General features: G+C 36.9%; 1 protein-coding gene across 1 annotated transcript in view; it reads right to left on the bottom strand.

The window, feature by feature from the left end:
* Positions 1–5,205: 5,205 nt before the first annotated feature.
* The window catches only part of FREM1 (FRAS1 related extracellular matrix 1), a 145,735-nt gene continuing 130,589 nt past the window's right edge, over positions 5,206–20,351 (bottom strand). The window contains exons 29-36 of the mRNA XM_065908057.1: positions 18,489–18,638; positions 16,798–17,036; positions 16,081–16,128; positions 15,582–15,746; positions 15,269–15,397; positions 14,734–14,849; positions 8,433–8,518; positions 5,206–5,893 (exon numbers count right to left, since the gene is read on the bottom strand). Of these exons, the coding sequence (XP_065764129.1) occupies positions 5,694–5,893; positions 8,433–8,518; positions 14,734–14,849; positions 15,269–15,397; positions 15,582–15,746; positions 16,081–16,128; positions 16,798–17,036; positions 18,489–18,638 (1,133 nt within the window). The 3' untranslated portion in view covers positions 5,206–5,693. The remainder of the gene's footprint in view (positions 5,894–8,432; positions 8,519–14,733; positions 14,850–15,268; positions 15,398–15,581; positions 15,747–16,080; positions 16,129–16,797; positions 17,037–18,488; positions 18,639–20,351) is intronic.

Genomic DNA, 20,351 nt, shown 5'->3' with positions numbered 1-20,351 from the left:
TAACCTGATCCGGAGACAGGAAATTTGAAACAGCTGTTATCAATAACACCTTGACCTGATTATAAATTCAGGAAGTTCACACCAATTTCTTAATCAGTTGAGAAATAAAACAAAAGACAGTCTGAGCTCTTTGTATCAGTGTGACTTTCCCTTCGATTCTGAAAAGGGATAATGTAATCAATCACTTCTACTGTGACTTTCTCCCTGATATATATATTAAAAAAAAAAAAGCTCCATGCTTAAAAACAACTATTAGAAATTTACATATACATACCATACTTTTATACTTTAACTTCTTATCTCATCCACCACATATATCCAGTATCTACAACAGTATCAGGCACTTCACAGTCAATATTTGTTGAATGGATGGTGGATGGATGACTGGATAGATGGATAAATGGATGGAAGCACTAAAATGAAAGGCTGATCTAAATAGTAAGGATGAAAAACATGTGTTCAATTTTTCTCTCCATTTCTTCTTAAATGGGTAAAATAAATATAAAATGTTAAACACTAAAGGAATAGTAATTCAGAACTAGAAATAGCTTATTTTATTAATTTTTGTATAACACTAGGTACAGTACAATTAATATGCTGCTTTGTCACAAAAATTAATCAGTACTAGTATATGGTTTAGATTATACAGAACCATAGTATTAAATATGTGCATATTCTTTTTGGCTGTCTTAAAAATAAACCCCCAAAAATGTAAATAAACATCACCTACTTCATTTTTACCACCCCTTGGAAGAAGATGGAATAATTGTCATGTGTTTTTTGAGTTTATATTTAGCAGATATACACTACACATATGTATGTCTTGTTAAACACCAACAGTCACAAGATTCTGAAAGCTACACATTATCGAGCTGGGTTAATGCCCTTGGATTATATGGGACTTTTCCTGAGTCAGTATTCAAGTCTGGAGAGAAGAGCTGGGTGGCATTCAAGTCCTTCTTTCTGATGCTCTCTTTCTTAGCTACCAATCAATTCCCATCTCTTCCTATTCAATCCTTTTCTCCACTCTCCCCTTATCTATAATCTCCCTTTCCCATTCTATCAATACCATTACTCCATTTCCTTCCTTCCCACTCCCGCCATAATCTAAAGGATGACAATAACCAATCAAGGTGGAGAGAAACATGATGATCATTTGCTACCACTCTCCCATCAGTCAAAGACCAGTCATGAGAAGGAGATGAAGGCCATGCACCCACATATTGCTTAGCATCCACACTTGCTTGAATTTTTATTTGTATCTTCTTCCAATTAGTTGGATTTTACCACTTGATTAATGTTTTCATGACCAGGAATATTTTTTTTTTAATATCATTTTATTAGTTGGAGGCCAATCACTTCACAACATTTCAATGGGTTTTGTCATACATTGACATGAATCAGCCATAGAGTTACACGTATTCCCCATCCCGATCCCCCCTCCCACCTCCCTCTCCACCCGACTCCTCTGGGTCCTCCCAGTGCACCAGGCCCGAGCACTTGACTCATGCATCCCACCTGGGCTGGTGGTCTGTTTCACCATAGATAATATACATGCTGTTCTTTCAAAACATCCCACCATCACCTTCTCCCCCAGAGTTCAAAAGTCTGTTCTGTACTTCTGTGTCTCTTTTTCTGTTTTGCATATAGGGTTATCATTACCATCTTTCTAAATTCCGTATATATGTGTTAGTATGCTGTAATGTTCTTTATCTTTCTGGCTTACTTGACTCTGTATAATGGGCTCCAGTTTCATCCATCTCATTAGAACTGATTCAAATGAATTCTTTTTAACGGCTGAATAATATTCCATGGTGTATATGTACCACAGCTTCCTTATCCATTCATCTGCTGATGGGCATCTAGGTTGCTTCCATGTCCTGGCTATTATAAACAGTGCTGCGATGAACATTGGGGTGCACGTGTTTCTTTCAGATCTGGTTTCCTCGGTGTGTATGGCCAGAAGTGGGATTGCTGGGTCATATGGCAGTTCTATTTCCAGTTTTTTAAGAAATCTCCACACTGTTTTTCATAGTGGCTGTACTAGTTTGCATTCCCATCAACAGTGTAAGAGGGTTCCCTTTTCTCCACACCCTCTCCAGCATTTATTGCTTATAGACTTTTGGATAGCAGCCATCCTGACTGGCGTGTAATGGTACCTCATTGTGGTTTTGATTTGCATTTCTCTGATAATGAGTGATGTTGAGCATCTTTTCATGTGTTTGTTAGCCATCTGTATGTCTTCTTTGGAGAAATGTCTGTTTAGTTCTTTGGCCCATTTTTTGATTGGGTCGTTTATTTTTCTGGAATTGAGCTTCAGGAGTTGCTTGTATATTTTTGAGATTAATCCTTTGTCTGTTTCCTCATTTGCTATTATTTTCTCCCAATCTGAGGGCTGTCTTTTCACCCTACTTATAGTTTCCTTTGTTGTGCAAAAGCTTTTAATTTTCATTAGGTCCCATTTGTTTATTTTTGCTTTTATTTCCAATATTCTGGGAGGTGGGTCATAGAAGATCTTGCTGTGATTTATGTCGGAGAGTGTTTTGCCTATGTTCTCCTCTAGGAGTTTTATAGTTTCTGGTCTTACATTTAGATCTTTAATCCATTTTGAGTTTATTTTTGTGTATGGTGTTAGGAAGTGTTCTAGTTTCATTCTTTTACAAGTGGTTGACCAGTTTTCCCAGCACCACTTGTTAAAGAGATTGTCTTTTTTCCATTGTATATCCTTGCCTCCTTTGTCAAAGATAAGGTGTCCATAGGTTCGTGGATTTATCTCTGGGCTTTCTATTCTGTTCCATTGATCTATATTTCTGTCTTTGTGCCAGTACCATACTGTCTTGATGACTGTGGCTTTGTAGTAGAGTCTGAAGTCAGGCAGGTTGATTCCTCCAGTTCCATTCTTCTTTCTCAAGATTACTTTGGCTATTCGAGGTTTTTTGTATTTCCATACAAATTGTGAAATTATTTGTTCTAGTTCTGTGAAAAATACCGTTGGTAGCTTGATAGGGATTGCATTGAATCTATAGATTGCTTTGGGTAGAATAGCCATTTTGACAATATTGATTCTTCCAATCCATGAACACGGTATGTTTCTCCATCTGTTTGTGTCCTCTTTGATTTCTTTCATCAGTGTTTTATAGTTTTCTATGTATAGGTCTTTTGTTTCTTTAGGTAGATATACTCCTAAGTATTTTATTCTTTTTGTTGCGATGGTGAATGGTATTGTTTCTTTGATTTCTCTTTCTGTTTTTTCATTGTTAGTATATAGGAATGCAAGGGATTTCTGTGTGTTAATTTTATATCCTGCAACTTTACTATATTCATTAATTAGCTCTAGTAATTTTCTGGAAGAGTCTTTAGGGTTTTCTATGTAGAGGATCATGTCATCTGCAAACAGCGAGAGTTTCACTTCTTCTTTTCCTATCTGGATTCCTTTTATGTCTTTTTCTGCTCTGATTGCTGTGGCCAAAACTTCCAACACTATGTTGAATAGTAGTGGTTAGAGTGGGGATCCTTGTCTTGTTCCTGATTTCAGAGGAAATGCTTTCAATTTTTCACCATTGAGGGTGATGCTTGCTGTGGGTTTGTCATATATAGCTTTTATTATGTTGAGGTATGTTCCTTCTATTCCTGCTTTCTGGAGAGTTTTAATCATAAATGAGTGTTGAATTTTGTCAAAGGCTTTCTCTGCATCTATTGAGATAATCATATGGTTTTTATCTTTCAATTTGTTAATGTGGTGTATTACATTGATTGATTTGTGGATATTAAAGAATCCTTGCATTTGACCAGGAATATTTTAAACATTCTTCTAGTATTTCTTTCAGTTGCTATAAAAATCAAAGCATTCTCTCTTTGTGCTAACATTTGTGTTACATTTTAATATCACTGACATGGCAGAATTGTATAATAAAACCTACCACACTGACTAGGTTTACACAGTTGCCATGGTTCTGGATTTCCAGTCAATGTAGATCTAGGAATTCCTCGTGTCTTGACCATTTACTTTCCATCCTAGGATACAATCCTTCAAGTAAACAACTCCTCATTTCTTTATTCAGCATCCCATCTTTCAGCATTCCAGAGGCCCATGGATCAGAAGGGACATCAACTGATACAGAGAATGGGTTTACACCTTCTGATTCAACACCAGAAGCTGCTTGTGCCATATGGAAGACCTCTATATCACAGCAATTCAGATTCTACTTGTGATATCTAAGGTAAGGAGCCTCCTGACTCCACACTGATGCTGGAATTTAATAAGAGGTAGAATGTCTAAATCTCATTCCAATCTGTCTCTGTAAATATTTCTATTAACCAAAATCTTGATAAACAAGTGTGAATAAAACAAGCTTGTTGTTTTTTATATCCAAAAAATGAGACTGAATTTCTTCAGTCACTTTTAGTTTCTCGCAAGGTATTATCATAATAAAACCTGCTCCAAAACTTTGATCTACTTGGTAACTCTGTTTTGATTCTGAAGTGACTCTGGTACTCATAATAGCAAGTTACATGGTGCACAACCATATTTTTCAGGGATTATGAAAAGAGGAAAATTGTGAGTAAATGTTTCAGAAATAAATTTCTAATTTCCTGTAATTAAGCTTTGATTTCAGAAGGGAGTTCTTGTAAGGCTGCAACATGCTTTACTGCTACAAAAATGTTTCACTCAGCTGCCATTATAAAAGGCACCTTTTCATTAGAGGATCAGGTTAACATGGCAATTCTACACATATTAAATATTTAAGGGCTCACAATTATATCAAAATCCTTTCTGAGAATATAGGCTTTCAAGGACTCTGTTTTCAGTACTACTTTTCTTTGTTCATCTGCATAGTTCATTGGGACACTTTTGAGGAAGCCATATTTTTCTTCCATATGTTAACCATCATCCATATATGCTTTTTATTCCAAGTGTCCTTGAGAAACGCTACTCAGTGCTACAAGCACGAATGAACAGAGAAGCTCATTGTTGCTTCAAATGTCTCTTGACTCTGTAAAGCCAGGGAAACCCAATTATTCGCTTTAGAATGGCACAACCTTCTTACTGGAAAAGGAACTCTGTTATGGGAAGTGACGGGTAGGCTTCTGAAGGACAGGTAACCCCTGAATTCTTACCTGAACTACAGCTTTGCAGATGACCTTCCATCTGCCAGATTCTTCCATCGAAAGCCTTCCTTTTTCACCACAGAGAATTCTCCTTTTTATCCACCGCCTCTCAGTTTTCACATTTGAAAGGACTCCAAAGGGACAAAGCAACCCTTTGCAGTTCAACCTTGATTTAATGAACTGGCAGGGTAAGCCTCATTCAGATGGAAGTAGTGGAAGCACCTGCAATATAGATTTCAGAATGTACTCATTTAAAGTATTGGGGGGGAAATCTGAGGACCATGAAATTACTGTTGACTGAAGTATAAAGTCTCCAGAATAATCAAATTTTGTACCACATAATACCGTGAGGATTTATTTCAAAATGTACTGAGTTGCAAAAAATTTATCTTTTCCTCTAAGAAACATTCATTTATCAATCTTCCTGGAACTATTGTTTTTCTTTACTAGATAGAATCCTTCAAACACTTTGATAGAAGAAATGTACCACATCAGTCATGACCCTCTGCTTTCTTTTGAGTAATATGCACAAATCCTGGAAATAAATAGATAAAAACATCCCAAGTGGACACTTGTAGGGCCAGTTAGAGTTTCCTGGAGCACACATAATTGTGAGATTTTCCCTTCCTACAGTCCTTTGTGTGCCATTTTCCTGGCCTTTGAACCAAAACACAGTCTTTGCCACGCTTTGAACGTTGCGGGGGCCCTCTCCTCCAGTTGGTGAAGGTCACAGGTTCGCCGCCAATCCACTCCCAGTGGCCAGCACGCACTTGGTCATTCAAACCTAACATGAACCAAAGAAGGGCGCCAAATGATAGTTACTACATTTACAACTTGATGTCATATCAACCCACTGTTCTAAGCTCAGTAATCACATGCAATTGTGAGCCTACATTCTAAAGCATGCACTAGGACCTGGGAATCCTATAAGATACCCTGAGACTATGAGGCTTTGGTGTAAGGCCAGATAGGAATCCAAATCCTAGCTTCACCGCTTGCTAGGTGAACATACCTGGGCAGGTTATTTAAGCTCTCTGGGTTCTCTGAGTGTTAGTTTTCTCATCTCAGAAATGTGTATCTAAGAAGAACTAGCTCTATGTTGAAGATTAAATAAGATAAGGCACATAAACCTCATGACATAGAAGTGTTAATAAATGGCACTTATTATTCATACTTCCTACAGGCAGAGTACCCATCACAGGGAAACAGATATATTCCTGTCTATTTATCTTCCTTGTGATTCTTGGGTATCATATTTGAAAGTAACTTATTGAGTATTATTTTTAGTCTGGAGCTTAAGATTTTTTTTAATCTGCTACAGTTTTAATAAAAAGCAGCTTTTCTCAATTTGCCTCTCTACTCCCACTGGCATTTTTTTTTTTTTTTTTAGTTACACCTCAGTGTTACAAAACTCTTAAAAATTTTTTTTTAAATAGTATATTGAATTGTTTAATAATAAACAGTATGTTAAGAGCTTGTATATGCTGACTGGGAACCAGTGGTGGCTTTTTAAATTCTCGGAAAGACTGATTATGATTAGAAGAAACAACAGGTGATGATGCAGATTCTCCATCTCTCTGTAGCAGCCATTAGAGTAAAAATCTTTATAGAATTAAGGAAGCATTCCTGGGATGGGTTGAGAGAGTAGCATTCGATGTATATATACTGTGTTGTGTTCTGTGCTGTGCTTAATTGCTCAGTCATGTCCAACTCTTTGTGACCCTATGGGACTGTAGCCTGCCAGTCTCCTCTGGCCATGGAATTCTCCAGGCAAGAGTACTGGAGTGGGTTGCCATGCCCTCCTCCGGGGGATCGTCCCAACCCAAGGATCGAACCCAGGTCTCCTGCATTACAGGTAAATTCTTTACCACTGGGCTATCAGGGAAGCCCCCATATATATACCACCATGTATAAAATAGCGAGCTAGTAGGGAGCTGCTATAATACTGGGAGCTCAGACCAACGCTCTTGTGGTGATCTAGATGGGTGAAATGGGGGGGCCCTCAAGAGGGAGGGGATGTATACATACAAGCTGATTCATGCTGTTGTACTGCAGAAAATTGTAAAACAATTACACTCCAATTTAAAAATACTAAAAAAAAATTTTTAAGAATTTCCCCTCCTCACTCTCTTTTAGAATAGAGATAAAAATAATAGAATAAAAAAAAAGAATCCTGTGCAATAGGATTACCTGGCAGCTCACAAACCAAATTTGACTGTGAAAATGGTCTTTGTTATGCAGCATGTAACCTTCTCCCCATTGGTTCTCATTTGATATTTGGGGGGAGAATAAAATGAAGTCCTCTTGGTTGGGAATGACTTGTCTCCTTCTGGATTGTTTCTGTGAATTATTGATCAGGTGATGCTATGTCCCAAAACTTTGTGGAATTAGAAACTTGACATTAGTCATTGTGGACACAGGGAAAATTTATCTTCTAGGCTTCACTTAAAACTCTCAGATGGCTTCAGAATTACACACCACTGAGTATCACAGAGATTTTAAGAAGCCGAGTGGGTTTATTATTATTTCCTTAAATACAGTATCTTGAAGAGATGATGAGAATATTTACTTTAGTATATCCTGAGAACTCTGTTTCTAAAGTGGCTTGAAAAGGTTTGTGATTACTGTTAAAATTGTAGAAAATATTAAAACTTTAGAAAAAAAGGACACAATTAGGATTAGCTATAATTCTTAACTAGAGATAAAAAATATTTCTAACTCTTTGGCTTATTTCTTTTTATGTCAATACATATAGGTATATATTACATGTATATATATCACTTGTATATATGCTTTTTTATTCTAAATATTTTCATGCTTCATATGGCTGTAGACTGTGTTTTTCACTTAGCACCTTGCCACTGATGCAGTACATTACATATTTTATATATAATATGCATCCATTATTGAATGAATCGATAAACATAAGGCATTGTCATATCTTTAATATTCTTTCATATGGCTATATTATAATTTATTAAACCATTCCCCATTTACAACTATCTTAAATTTTTTGCCTTTAGAATTAACATTTTAAAAGTTATCTTGCTTTTAAATTGAACCACATTACTTCTTTGAGACAGATGCCTATAAATGAACGTATTATGTAATTAAAATGAGTTTTAAAAGATAGACTGTCCAACCATCTAACCATTGCTTATTATTGTAGACCACAAGTATTTGACCCATGGAAGGGAGACATTCTCTTTAAGGTCTTGCCCTCCTCCTCAGGGTAATACCGTAATACTTGCAGGGTATTACTTGGTAATACCCTGGGTAATTACCTGGGTATTTACCTGGGTAAAAAACAGGGTAATACTTGCCTATCCAAAAGGGCTTTCTTCCGCTGATGTCCCAAAGCCATCGCATGTGCTGCCTGGAGATGACAGTTACAAGGCTGCCCTGGTGACTACGTGCAAACAGAAAAATCAGAGCCTCAGTGACGGGAAGTTCAGCATTTCTGCTGATGTGAGATGCAAAATGGAAATCAAAGCTAGTTCAAACTAGAAACCTGGCATATATGTAGAAAGAACTTTCCAAGATTCTAATACTCCATTTTTTTTTTTAATATTAATGAGTATCTGTGGTGGAGGGGGTGCCTGCATCCATGATAAGTCACAGGGTGAGGTAGGTAACAGCAAAGAAGTGATACTGTATTATAATATCTGGGCTTTAAAGCACAAATTCTTTCCAGAAAATCAGCAGCTGTTTACTTATATAGATTAATTACTTAGTGTCAAAAAATGACCTCTCTCATGGGAAGTTTATCTCTAAATTGTATAAATTTGGCAATTACCTGGTTAATTTGATTACTAAGGTAACCCAAACTACCAGATAAAATTACTGAAAGCCAACATTTTGAGCTTGATGTGTTTAGTCAAATGCCCAAATATATGTGACTCTTTTTCATCCTACTCAGGGAAAGGAGCTCAGCCTCACCATCAAACCTTTGTATGTTATGACGAAATTAAAGCACCTGTTCTTACAAATACATATAAACATCTTCTCCAAAATATAATTGTATTTTTTATATGTTTAAAGTTTACAGCATAGTGCCTTGACTTACATAAACTGTGAAATTTGATTACCACAGTAAGTTTGGTTAGTACTCATTACATATAGTCACCAAAAAAAAAGAAAAAATATTTTTTCCTTATGATGAGAATTCTTAGAATTTACTCTTAACACCTTTCACATCTACCACACAATAATCATGTTACACATCACAGCCACGTTCTTTATCTTAAAACTGACAGTTTGTATCTTTTGATTACCTTCATCCAACTCTCCCACCCCAAATTCCTCACTTCTTATAACCACAAATTTGATTTATCTGTTGATGGACACTTACATTGTTTCCATGTCTTCACTTTGTAAAAAAAAAAAATGCTGTTATAAACATGGGGGTGCAGACACCTTTTCACCTTTTCAACCTAGTACTTTCATTTCCTTTAGACATATTCCCAGAAGTGAAATTGCCAGATCATATCATAATTCTGTTTTTAACTTTTGAGGGGCCTCAATACTCTTCCATGGTGGCTGTACCATTTTACAATTCTACCAACAGTGCATAAGGGTTTCCTTCTCTCCACATCCTTGCCAGCATTTGTTACATCTTGTCTTTTTTGTGAAGACACTAACAGGAAATTCTTTATGAATTATTTTTGCAGCTAGCTAAGTTATTCCTATAAGTAATGTTTGATCCCAGTTCCCCAATAGTGTTCATTTAAAACTCTTTAAAATGCCCTAAGTAAAAAGCCAATAGATAATTCTTTTTTCTTTTCTTCTTTTTCTGATACAGAAAGTTTCAACAACAAAAAAGGGTAAAAAATCACTACGATCTTCTTGCCTAGTTAATATCTATTGATGTTTTAAAAATCAAGAAACATAATTAGTAATACATACTTGTCACAAGTTTATGTTGCTGAACTGAATTTTTTTTTTCATTTTACCTACAACTATCCAAGCTTTAGATTCATTTCTCTGCTTTTCCAGATCATGTATGGTGAACATAATCTAGTCTATCTCTTAATGATATTTTTCCTACTAATACAGTACTTTAGTGTGATATAATGCAGTGATGACTCCTAGGCCTTCTGAGATATGTAGGCACTTTTCTACTTCTCTGAATGTCCTCACGGTGCCGGATTCAGGTCGTGTGACTTGGTTCTGACATTTTTATTTACTGTCAGCTTCTGTCTGACAGTTGCAACAGACTTGATAGCCAATTCTCTTCCCTCTCCCTCAGATCCAATATGGCAATTCTGGTGTGCTGAGGGTTTAAAACACAGAATATGAAATGTGTATTAAAAATAGCCCAAGGGAGTGTTTGAGGGGCTGCTTCAATTAATGTGACATATTGGAGTGTGGGAGACCTGGGTTCCACTTCCTGCTCGGTCCCCAATTTCCTTATGGATGTAACTTCAACCTCAGAGTCTTTATCAGGAAGGAATAGATTTTATTCAAGGATATTTAACACCTCCTTCTGCTTTAAGATCCTTGAAACTATCTTTAAAATAAGACATTGCAAAATCCATTTTAGCTGCTCAAGTACAAGTTTGATTTCTTTATTGATGTTCTGAGAAGAGCAAGAGCAAGAGGAGAAAATAGCTGTGTTTAGAATAGGTAAAATGTTAGGCCACAGTTATTTACAAAAATAAATATTTAGCTATTTTCATTTTATAAAAATGCCAATCATTTCCTTTTATTCCCATATACAAATAAAAGAGAGAATATTAACCATATAGATACATATATACTATAGAGATATACAAATAAAATATAGAGAAACATAGAAATAAAAATCTTTTGACATTTCTGAAATTTGAAGGCATTCAAAGTGTAGAATTAAAAACATAAATTTGATTTTTTCCAGTTATAGAGATAAACATCTACTTCATTAGAACTTTTTGATTAAATATAGATATATTTTAGAGCAATTCTTTAAGGATAGGTCAGCAGGGGTTCCAGACACTCCTGTGGAAAACCAAAATGGTTTCAGAGATAATGATTTATAATAATAGAATTACCAAATGTACAGTGACTGCCTAAGGAAATGAGCAGATGAGATTATGATATGTAAATTCAAGAAATACCTAATCTCAGAGTCTGGTTCCTCTGGGCTAGAAAAATAATAAAACACCAATGGGGAGGAAAGGAGAAAGGAGATAAAGATTGAGTTGAGTTAGCAATCTCATTAGGGGCAACAGATAAAGTAAAATTTGCTGTGCTTCTTAAAGCATACATGCTGTAAATGACCATCTGTAAAAAACCATCAGGTAGCAAGGGAGCCTGAGGAAATATAAATCAGAATGGAAAAATGGTCCCTGAGATCTAAAAAACACACTAGATGTGTATTAATTCTAATTATAGACTCTAAAACCATCTCTTAAAATGTATTTATGAGAAAGTAAATAGCCAAGTTATAAAATGTTGCAACGATTAATTTTATATCATAGAAAGAATTGATAATTCCCAGGGGAATATTCATTGTTCAAGGCAAAGAGGTTAGAGAAGAAGAGGTCTAGATGAACCTGAAAAGTAATGGGTGAGGGGAAGCAGAGGCCCATAGAATGAATGAAAACATGTTGAATGACAGAGGAGGTCTTGGGGCTCAGAGGAAAATTATACTGAGGAGGTGGCCTTACCATTCAAAAATGTTCCTTTTAGAGTGACTGGTCCAAATCTTTTAGTTTGTTTTTAATCTGCTGCTAGATATTTTCTGAAATGCCTCTAACTATTTTTAAATGTTCTTGGGATAATCATTCTTCATGTCCTTTTGAAATAAAATGCATATTGAAGATTCACACACAAGTCAGCAGGTCAAATATTTATACCCATTCTTCACTTAAAATTAGAAAATTCAAAGTATTTTTATGATATTTAAAAAATCTCATAGCAAATATTTTTTCTTTACCTCTTATACACCTTGGAATACCATCAGAAATGGTATTTGATAGACACCTTAATTTCTGGAGCAATATGGTACATACATAACATACACTTCAAAATACTTTATATTACTGATAGATACATAATGAATCACTTTCTAAAATATGATGGAAAATCTCCAGTTGCCCCCTAAAAACTTTCTCTTCTTCTGAAAATTTTTTCAGTTTTACATCTAAAAAAAGGTCTCAGTACAATAGTTTAAAGCAATCCCCTGAAACCAGTTTACAAAATAAATTTCACAAAGATACAAAAAAAATTAATTCTGAAGCTGCTTATTACATAATGTTTGATTTGCTGTATATGGTCACCAATCCCTTTAAATTAATAGAGGAAACAGAAAATTTCCATCACTCTTATACTAGATTTTATAATAGTTTACTGCAGAACAAAATATCTATGTATGTATGTCTTAATATCATTATTCTGAGATTATGATCTTCCAGATTTTTGGTGTCAAAAAACATTTGTTATGAAACCATGGGAATTTAAGGTAATCTTATTGATGTCATCATTTTGCTAACCCTGCATTAATATCCTAATATATTTTTTATTTTATTGATCCACCTAATTGCCCAAATCTGTTATAGTTCTAACAACAAAATATCAGAAAGAGAATTTGAGGCAATAATCTCATTTACTATTGCATCAGAAAGAATAAAATACCTAGGGATACTTAATGAAGCAAAAGACCGGTACTTAAAAAACTATAAGGTGTTGATGAAAGAAACTGAAGATGACAAACAGGTAGAAACATATACTGTGTTCTTAGGTTGGAAGAATCAATATTGTTAAAATGACCATACTACCCAAGGCAATCTACAGATTCAGAGCAACCTCTATCAAATTACCAGTGGCATCTTTCATAGAACTGGAACCAAAAAATTTAAATATGTATGGAGACATAAAAGACTCCAAATAGCAAAAACAAAGAAGAATGGAGTTTGAGGAATGGTACACCCTAACTTCAGACTATAATATAAAGCTACAGAAATCAAAAGAGTATGGTACTGGCACAAAGACAGATACATAGACAGATGCAACAGGAAATACCCAGAAATAAACCCACACACTTCTGGTCAATTAATCTATGACAAATGAGACAAGAATATACAATGGAGAAAAGATAGTCTCTTCAATAAATGGTGCTGGGAAAACAGAAAGCTACATGTAAAAGAATGAAAATAGAACATTCTGTAATATCATATACAAAAATAAACTCAAAATGAATTAAAGATCTAAATTTAAGAAGAGATACTATTAAACTCCTGGAGGAAAACATAAGCAGAACACTCTTTGAAATAAATCTCAGCAATATTTTTTTTTTAATCTGTCTCCTAGAGTAACAGAAACAAAAGCAAAAATAAACAAATGGGACCTAGTTAAAATTAAAAGCCTTTGCATGGCAAAGGAAACCATAAACAAAATGAAAAGACAACCTACAGAATGGATGAAAATATTTGCAAACAATGCTACTGACAGTGGATTAATTTCCAAAATACATAAACAGCTTATATTGCTCAATATCAAAAACAAACAACCCAATCAAAAATGAGCAGAAGACCTAAATAGACATTTCTCCAAAGAAGACACACAAATAGCCAACAACCACATGGAAAGGTACTCAATGTTGCTATGTGAAATGTTACTCAATGAGGTATCACCTCACATGGGTTAGAATGACCAACATCAAAAAGCTTATATTTAATAAATGCTGGAGAGGGTGGGGAGAAAAAGGAATCCCCTTATACTGTTAATGGGAATGTAAATTGGTGCAGTCACTATGGAGAACAGTACAGAGGTTCGTTAAAAATTTTAAATTATAGTTACCATGCGACCCAGCAATCCTACTCCTAGGCATATCTGGAAAAGAAGAAAATTCTAATTTGAAAAGATTTTCATACGCCCCAATGTTCATAGCAGCACTATTTACAAAAACAAAAGACATGGAAGCAACCTAAATGTACATCAGCTGATGAATCTAAAAAATAGAACAAATGAACTTATTTATAAAACAGAAATAGAGTCACAGATACAGAAAACTCATGGTTATCAAAGCAGCAAAGGGTGAGGGATAAATCAGCAATTTTGGAGTAGCGTTAGCATCTATTAAAATCATAATAAAACATCACCTACACCCACTAGAATGGCTAAAATCACAGAGACTGACTATGTTGTAGAGTAAATGGATAAATTTTGTCAATATTTGACCACAAGTCATCTTTCATTGAGTGTTCTGTTATCTAACTACACTTTGTCCAACTTGTCTGGTTTCATAACCATCAATGCCTCTTCTATTGTTATAGGCCTGGTGCTATGAGATCTTCCATTGCTATATATTTCCAAATCAGTGGGTTGGGATTCCTATTTAATCAATAAATGATAGACTCTGCCATGCTGCTGACTCCGAGAATCTTCTGACTTTCTTCAAAAGTTGGAGAGGCTAAAAAAGAAAACTGTGACATCAGCACGGTTTATCATAAAAGAGCTACGATACATCACTAAGGTCAGCCCAAATCTGTTCTGAACTACAGAACTCCCTCCAAGCTCCTAAAACAAAGTCCGGTAGATGTCAGACACTCAACACTTGAATGAATGAAGAAACACTAGAGTTCCATGAGAAAACAGAAACATTAACAAAGAAACATCGACCAAATGAGAAATGGGGTTTCTTACTGTTCCCTGCAAGCTTGGGCAGCTGTAGTCCATGTGCCTTTCTGCTCTGTGATCAAGGAGTGGCAATAGCCTGAATGACGGTGCCACCCAGCTGGGCAGGATTTATCTTCCACTGCCTGAAAAATAGTTGTCCATGCTCACGTCATAATGGTCTTTACAATCTAGAGTCTGTTCTCAACATAGAGAATCCTGTGAGTCCTCCAATGAAAATAACTTTGTCACTAGCAAGAGGTCAGCCCCGATCCCAATTCTCCACTTTGAGAACTGCAGTGGCTTCTTATGGGACACATTGGTAAAGTCAGCCACGTTTTAATTTTATACCTTTAACATTAAATAATTGAATAAAATAAGTAAGCCTCTTTTTAAATTGCAGTGCTTAACTACTGTGTTTTGTGATTTTTAAAACATCAACTGGCCATCTTTTCCTCTTCACCTTCAGAGCATAACAGGGCAGGCAGAGGAAACAGTAGTGGATAGGGCACCTCCTCTCCCTCTCTCGGGTCATGATGGGACTTGACTGCTTGGCCTGTCCCACCTTGGTGTGGGGGCTCCAGGATCTCCAGGCAATTCCATCACACTTGTACAGTTTTTGGAGGCTTTCTTCAAAGTGGAAGAGTCCCTTTAATTCCAGTGTGCAGTTCTTTGGGAATGAGGGCAACGGGTCCTATGGGAAGGAGAGGTAATTTAGATTTGACACCCTGTAAATTGATCACACTGTTACCTCTTTTATGTCATCATTTGCTGAATAGTGTTTGAATTGAGTAAATTATTCCCAAACTTGAAGGCTGTTTTTCGGCTCAGGAAACAGCTTGTTGTAAGGTGAGTAGGAAGTGAAGAGATTTTCATACCTGTCTGGGGAAGTGTGAGTCGGTTGTGGATTCCTCCTTATCGGCTCGAGGCGATTCTGTCACTTTGGTTGCCTTTTGGGGCTCACTAATAATGGATACGCTGGCCTTCCGTCTGTGAGCTGGGGAGCTGTCATCCTCCAGTTTCAGGGAAATCATCCCATGATACTTGAGGAAATCAGCAAACAACAATGAAGACAAAATAAAGCAAGACAGCAAACAAAAACATTTGTTGTGAAAACAGGCAATCCCAAAACTGGATCAAAATAAAGAGATAAAAGGATTTTTTCCTGACCATCCAAGCCTTTAAACAAAATTCAAACAGGATTTTAAGGAAAATATATAAATATAAAAGTTACGAAAGGTAGTTTAACTAGATATTTTGCATCCATAAATACAAAAAAGTTCAGCAGTTCTCTCAGACTGGCAGGCCTGGGGGTTGCAAAGAATTGGACATGACTGAGTGACTGAGAACACACATTGCTTACACACATATGCTTACGTTATAGATGCTGTCTGTTCTATTTCTATAAACAGAGGATGGAGGCACCTGAAATCAAGACGGGAGATAAATAGGAACAAAATTGGCTTGAATAATAATTAATAATAGGGCAAAACCCTTCCAATAAGATTTTTTAGTAACTAAAAATTTCTAAACATATTTTTAAAAGAATTTCCAGGCCCAAATAATTGGAATTTTTAAAAAGTCACTGGACTAACCACAACTTATCAGTGTTGACTCATCTATTCTTAGTTCCAGTTAGAAAAGACATCCTTATATTTTGGTGCATCTACAGTGCACAGAGGTCCAAGAAACACACACACACATACAAACACACACTTACTCATGAGTGTATGCCTAGTGAGAATGCTATGCTAGTAAGTTCAAAGCCATGGTTTCCACACCCAAATAATCTCATTCTTTTTCAGGACCACAAGTCATTCCCTATCTGTCTTGATCACAAAAGGAACCAAAGCAGAAATCATATGGATGAGTCAGCTTATCTATCACTTCAGTCAGTACAATTAATGAACTATGCTGATGTTTGTATGTAAAAACCACTTCCCGATGGGACAAGGAACCATGAGAATCTCTATGGCCCCCATTCACTGTGAGAACCAAAACAGCCTCCTCAGCATTTCAGATTACTTATTAAGATCCTTTGATTCTTTTCATATGCACTCCACACATCAAAACCCAGGAGGTCCCCATCCTTACTGTTTTGCCATCCCCTTGGGTCCTAAGCTTCACAGGAGAAAGATCTTCAGAACCACGGTCCTGCAGGGTGTCACCCCTGGTGACTGCTAGCTGCTTGGAAGCTGGAAGGGGTCTTCTTTCCAGATGAAAGGAACCAGAAGTGGTGGGTGAGGAAGCCCCTGTGGAGAGCAGGTGCCACATGCCCTTCTCCCATGCACGGGGCATGTTTGGATTGAAGGCATATGAAGGATGGCACTGCCCTGGTGGCACACAAAATGGCAGGTCAGTTCATTTTACACAAACAGATAAGTGATCAGATCAACGAAGCTCGTCATTAAATTCAGATGATTTTCCCACCAGATGTTGTCTTGCTGCCATTTGCCAGAAACCCCTTTACTCTTCATCAGTTTCCACACAGGAAACCTATGCCCTTCTGCACATCTACAGGGTGATTATGAGTCATGATACTGACTTCACAAACCACAGACGAAAATCACTGTGGTGATTTTATAATCATCCCATCTACTTGGGAAATAGACTGCCTTCATTTCATATCAACAGAACACCTCCATATTATTGGGTTTATTCCCTGATCAAGTATCATTCCACAGACACTTTTACTTGTTCACCCTCTCCCCAGTCTCCATAGGTAGAAACTGGAATTGTTGGAAGATGTTAGTGAAATCAGATACCAGTTATTCAGATGAACATTCAACTGTTAGAACAAAGATTCAGTCAATCTTAATGACTCTCCTTTGATTAGAAATATTGCCAATTAGTATGAAAAAAGTCTAAACCCAGAAGGCACATTTGGATACCTTATACTTCATGTGTCAAACGTGTACTTCATCTATTTATGTACTTAATGTGACCAGAAAAGTCTACTGGAAAACAAAAGAATTTGGTGAGGCAAGGTGGTGCGAAGAAATGTGGAAATATGAGTATGGTAAAGGAAAGAGGTAAGTGTCTATATTTATTATAGAATGAGAAAGAGAAGTGGAGATAATTAGGTGAAGAAAAATATATGACCCATAGGGCATGACCGGTGTAAAAATTGGAGCGTAAGACTAAGCATTGTAACTGGACACTTGTCAAATGCTAAAAAGATGAATAAGTAGAGGTTATTTGGCAGAAAAAAGTCAGTGTACCAAGGACTTTGGCTGATCTTTATTTAGTTCACAGGTTGTTCTTTAGCATATACCATCCAGGACCTGCTTGGCTCTGCAACCCAAGGTTATTCATTAATATTCTCCAGCTGCTCCTGAATCCCCACGCCAGCTGCACCTTTCACATCTATTTTCCTCCCTCAGAATTTTCGTGGTCACACTACAGTGAGGGCTCAGATTTTAGGCATTAAGAGCTCTCTTCCACAGAGGAAGATAATTACAGCCCTACAAACTCGGGGCGGGGAAATAATTGTCGATAGATTCTCACCAACATTGTTTCCCCCTTGGTGAGAACAACAAACGGGTAGGGGAAAAAAACAATGAGGCACTGACTTGTTGCTTTTCTCCAACGATCGTTCTTAGCAGGAGGAAAGCCACACGAAGCAGAAACCAGAATAAAGGGCCTACATCATGACTGAGGTTGCTTTCTTGACAAGAAATTAAGCATTTTGATTTGAAAGCGTTATCCAGCACACTGGCTGTTGAAAGCAAGCAGCTACAGTGCCAAGACTGCTCGTGATTTCAAGATGAGGATCAAAAGAATACCTCCTTTTGAGTCCAAAATTTTCACTGCAGTTTTTGTCTTTGTGCCAAGAACCGCATTCACAGGGGAGTTCAGAATTACTTCAAAGACCTCATCATCTTCCTCTAATCCGTCATAGGTAATTGCTATATTCCACATCTTAGTTGACATTCCTACAAGAAGTAAACATTTTAATTACTCTTTAATTGCTATTTCAATCAACTAGGTGTCAGCGAAATATATTAATTAACATGTCTGCAGCCAGACTGCAGTAGCCTGAGTGAGCCATTGTACTGCAACCAACTTGCTGAAGTCGTGCTGTTCTCCCAAATAATATTAAAAGACCACGTTTGTTCCTGGACAATGATGATTCCGTTTAAATGCAAACACTGTAGCAAAAAAAAAGCAAGCTGCATTAGGGAAGGGATGAACAAAAAATGGTGAGCTGTTGAGACCCCAAGACTTAATTTTTTCCTGACCTGCCCCTTCTTATTTTAAGAATAAACAAGTACTGCAATCTTAAAATCTTAATAGTTTGGAAAATCTTAAGATGTTGATGCAGTCAGAAGTGATTATTGGATGGTACTCCATGCTATTCATGGAACCCTTGAAATGATTGATTTCTAACGACAGCTGCTTCCATCGGCTGCCCTACTTCCTGCGATCCTTGTAGCCCGCAACCGCTTTTTCTGATGATGTAATACTCCAGAGTTTGATATCCTCCTATGGAGAATTTATAGGCTGGGGGTTTCTAGAAATAGATGGAGCCAATTTTTTCTTTTTTCTCACTTTCTGTCTGCCTCTGTTCATGGAGTTACAATCAAGCTTGGATCACAGTAACTTTGCGAACTTAATACAAAACAGTTTTGATGTTACAAGTGTATCTCCAGCCATCCTGTCACCACTCAGATGGGATGCAAAGCAACCCCGGAAGCACAAAATATTAATGTTGGAAGAAACTTCAGAGATTGTCGAATCCTGACTATTTTCCATGACATGTATAGCAGGACATCCGCCCCAAGGGTTTATTTAGAAGAAAAAGAGTTGGCGGGAAGAAAAGAAAGTATTGTTTAGTGGAGAAAGATGGCTCAATTTTAAGGGGAAAAAATAAACTTATGGTGTAAGATTCAAGAACTAGGTTTTGAAACTTTATTCTGGGTCATTTGCTCATTGGCTATTCAAATGCTTTTATTTCTATGTGCTAAGTTGCTTCAGTTGTGTCTGACTCTTTGCAAACCCCTGGACTGTAGCCCACCAGGCTCCTCTGTCCATGGGATTCTCTAGGCAAGAATACTGGAGTGGGTTGTCATGCCCTCCTCCAGGGGATCTTCCTGACCCAAGGATCAAACCAGCATCTCCTGCATTGACAGGCACATTCTTTACCACTCCCATGAACTCATTTATATAAACTTTTTTTCCCCAGCCTTTTCATCTAAAAATCTGAATTCTTTTCTCACTGTTCTCATCTGCCAACAGATACAGGACAGACAGTAAATACTACATGTATGTGGGCTCCAGAGTTGGAAAGACCAGGAGGGAGGAATGGGAAAACAACATGAGCAAAGTCAGAGAGCAAAGCAGAGGCCTTAATCAGGAGGGCTGAGCAGAATAGCTGGCTGGAGTAGAAGGGTCTTGCCAGGGAAGAGAGGTATAAGGCAGCACTGACATCTTGTAGCCAGACTGCAGAGAGCCCTGGACCCTAGGTGGTCAGATTCAGGCTTTAAACCCCAGGCAACAAGGAAGGCTCTTAAAAATGGGTGTCTTAGAAAACTGAAACTGAAAAGTATTATGTGGGAAGATTTAGGGGCCCAAGCAGACAAGCAAAGAAGCTAGAAGTTGGGAGTCCACATAGGTAGCTGTTGTAATAAACTGGCATGAAGAGAAAA

Source organism: Muntiacus reevesi, chromosome 17, assembly GCF_963930625.1.
Source record: "Muntiacus reevesi chromosome 17, mMunRee1.1, whole genome shotgun sequence".
NCBI lineage: Eukaryota > Metazoa > Chordata > Mammalia > Artiodactyla > Cervidae > Muntiacus > Muntiacus reevesi.
This window is presented reverse-complemented; position numbering and strand designations above follow the sequence as displayed.